Raw genomic sequence first — 3,340 nt, 5'->3', positions numbered from 1 at the left:
ATAAATAAATAAATAAATAAATAAATGGAGAGAGAGGGGATTGCATAATAACTCAAAAATAAAGTCTTACTGTTGTATAGTGTGTATGGGTGGAACACAGAATAAGTTGGGGGGTGTAAGTCGGAGGGTTGTGGGGCAAGATGTGTGTGAGGCTTGTGGGGTGAGGGAGGATGGTGGGATGTGAGGACTCCCCGACACTTCCCCATATGGCGCGCAGCAGCAGCAGGCAGGGGCACTCTGAGCGCTTGTGCCCCAAATAGGTGCTGGCACCCAGCACCGCACAGCTCTGGCCACCACTGCACATTGGGGTGAGGAGTGTAGCCTGCCTGGCCCACTTCTATCGTGGGTACTCCACACGGCGCGCCCACAGCTCCTACACTTGCGTGGCACCGAAAGGAAGCCCTGCACTGGAGCCAGCTGCTTTCCCCGCCACCTGCAATGTAGGTCCCAAGACTCTGCTGGAAGTGGAGGGGAGCCCCAGACCCTGCTTCCCAGAGTGAGCAGGAGCCTCCGGGGCAGCTGTAGCAGCAGCCCTGCCCAGGAGCCGCTACTGGCTAGGCCGGACCCTTCCACCCACAAGGATGGGAGCGAGGTGCAATAGAGCATGTTGGGAGGGGGGGGCGGTGTCTGTGTATACATGGGCACCTCGCTCCCACCCTCGTAGGTGTAAGGGTTGGGCAGGGTACAATTCGTTGGTGGGTGCCTGGTGGGCCAGATTCAGCCCACGGGCCATATTTTGCCTGCCCTTGGTTTAAGGCTTAAAAATTCTAGAAATGGCTTTTGAGTGATAACAAACCAAGAAAAGTTATGATCGCATGGACTCGCAGCCATGCAGGGCTACAAATGAACCTGAAGGATGAACATGGCAGGTAGGGCTGTGTCAAAACCCTGAAAATGTCAGATTATATCCACATTACTGCTTTTCCCATACCCATTAGGCCAATTACCCTGTAAACATGATAAAGCAAGTTAGATTGCTCTAACATTTGATCTTAAAGCCATGCTTACTATATTTCTTATTGCTCCAACATCCACTATGTTCTCCCAAGCTCATTTTTAGAAAGCTATTGGAACAAACCATCTGTCTGTAAAAGTTAGACTGAGAGGTCTATAATATCTCTGGTCGTCTTTCATAAAATACTACATTTGCCTTCTCCAGTCCTCTGGGACCATACCGTCTTCCATCAGTTCTCAGAAATAATTAATCACTACTGGTTCAGCTAGTTTCTTTACTACTTTAAGATGCATTTCAGTATAATAAAATTTATCTGACTTAGAAATTATTCTAGAATCTGTTTCTCCCCTACTATGGTCTGTATTCCTACAACCCTTTTATCTTTTGTATGGTCTTGCTCTTCTACTTATCAGGTCATCTTTCTTACTGCATTTCTCTGATCTTTCTGCTAACTCTGATAATGTCTCTTTCTTCTTTTCAGACCTGCTCCATTCCTTTCAAGCACACCATTTTATTTACATATAGAATATCATTATATAGACTACTGTTCTGTTTACTTAGCATAGGTTGCATCTGCTTCCATCTCAGTCCTAAAGAAGAGTACTTTCTACTTGAAAGCTCATCTAAACTCTCCCCGACCATGCAGATGGTCCAATAAAAGATCACCCTCAAAAATATCCTTGCTTCTTGCATATTTCCTGGACCACCAGGGTTACAACATCACTTCAAAGCTACCCTGTTCCTGTTAGCTTTAATTGTTTTAAGCATCTGGTCACATTTAAGCCTTCTCTGTCACCCCTTACATGATCTTTACCTTCCTCTGACTAATTCTGTATTTAAAGAACCTTATCTTACTTTCACTTATAGATATTGTTTGTTGCAGTTTATTTTGTGTTAATCATCCCAATGTTGTCCCTACATTTTTACACTAGTTTTGTCATCCTTAACAATGCATCCTTATTTGAGGCGGGGGTGCTTATTTATTTTGCAAAAATTCCCCTTTTGATTTTCAGGTCATTAAAGGTTTTCTGATGCTACTATCTTGGTCTTAAAACTTTCTATTTTTCCTGTGCATTGAGAGAGTATGATTATGCAAAAAGAGCTGCATACCTCAATACGTCACACTACATTTTAAATCCCATGATAAGTTATAGCTTTTGTGGCACTATCAGTTCACTCTGATCTCAGCTTCCTTTCTGATATAGCAAGTGAATGAGCCACTGTTTTTTTCAAGTTTGATACTAAAAGTGGCACAGAAAAATGTGTCACAGTCCAACTACAAGTATGTGACAGCAAGACTCACATATTTGGGAATCCAGGTACAGAAATGTACAAAAAAAAAAAAAACCAAAAAAACCAAACACTTTTTTTATCAAAACTGCTAATCCCAAAAAGAAATGCAAGCAATATGCAGCAGTTACACTTTACCTAATTTGCTAGGCCTTTTGTCTGGAGCTTCCTCCATCTCAGTTTTTTCATCAGGAAGGGAATATCTGCAATTTAAAAATAACATGCGACAAAAAACTGTTATTCAGTGCAAAATTGCCAGACCTTGCCTGACAAAAAGTGTTCTTTGCTGCAATATGAAAGTGGATTCTTCAGCCAAATGACAAAGATACCCATTTACTTGTATATGAAAACAGTTTGCATACACAGCTGTTTGGATTGTGAAAAATAGGGGGAAAAAATTCTAAAAGTTACATCCTGTCCATCTGTTGTATCCAAGAGAACCAACAGGCATTTTTGTTTTTAACACAGTGCGACTGAGACAGGCTGGAATCTCCCTTTCTTACCCCAGTTTGGAGGAGTTGTCCTTGAACAGGATCAGTGTGGATTCTGTTGAAGGAGGTTTGGAGACAGAATCACAATGCACAGACTTCTCCACCCGTTCTTCATCAACTGATTCTTTGTCAGTTTCTTTATCACCATCATCAGTACCCTTCTCTTCCAACTCATTTTCTTCCTCCGCCTCACCGAGAAGAAAGTCCACAGTCTAAAACACCCAATATACATCCATGTAAACAGACAGCAAAAAGTATTTTTTACTCAGCTGCTCAACTGTGTACTTTCATACACAAAGTTCTAACAAAAATTGGGTGGGGGAATTGAAAGAAATGCCCAATTTTCAGACTTCTCTATTCCACCCTATGCAACATAGGTACAGACGGGTCTTTGAATAGCTAAGCCATTTTGATCCTTTTAAAACATCCCTGACATCCTGTCAGACCAACCTGGTGGCCTTTTACGATCAGATCACCAGATCACTAGATGCAGGGGTAGCAGTGGATATAATTTTCCTGGACTTCTGGAAGGCTTTTGACACCATCTCTCACCCCGTTCTCATTAAGAAACTGGGGGGCTGTGGTGTAGACACCCACACAGTCA

General features: G+C 42.5%; 1 protein-coding gene across 3 annotated transcripts in view; it reads right to left on the bottom strand.

The window, feature by feature from the left end:
* CLSPN (claspin) overlaps positions 1-3,340 on the bottom strand; it is a 27,589-nt gene that overhangs the window by 12,221 nt on the left and 12,028 nt on the right. For all 3 annotated transcript variants that reach the window (XR_002103254.1, XM_019547743.1, XM_019547742.1), the window contains exons 11-12: positions 2,749-2,948; positions 2,384-2,448 (exon numbers count right to left, since the gene is read on the bottom strand). Coding sequence is in view for 2 of the 3 variants with exons in the window: in XM_019547743.1 (XP_019403288.1) it covers positions 2,384-2,448; positions 2,749-2,948 (265 nt within the window). In the remaining variant the exon portion in view is untranslated. The remainder of the gene's footprint in view (positions 1-2,383; positions 2,449-2,748; positions 2,949-3,340) is intronic.

Source organism: Crocodylus porosus, unplaced genomic scaffold (genome assembly GCF_001723895.1).
Source record: "Crocodylus porosus isolate Cpor-Errol unplaced genomic scaffold, CroPor_comp1, whole genome shotgun sequence".
In the NCBI taxonomy this organism is placed as follows: Eukaryota; Metazoa; Chordata; order Crocodylia; family Crocodylidae; genus Crocodylus; species Crocodylus porosus.
Note: the sequence above shows the minus strand (reverse complement) of the source record. Positions and strands in the feature narration are given on the sequence as shown.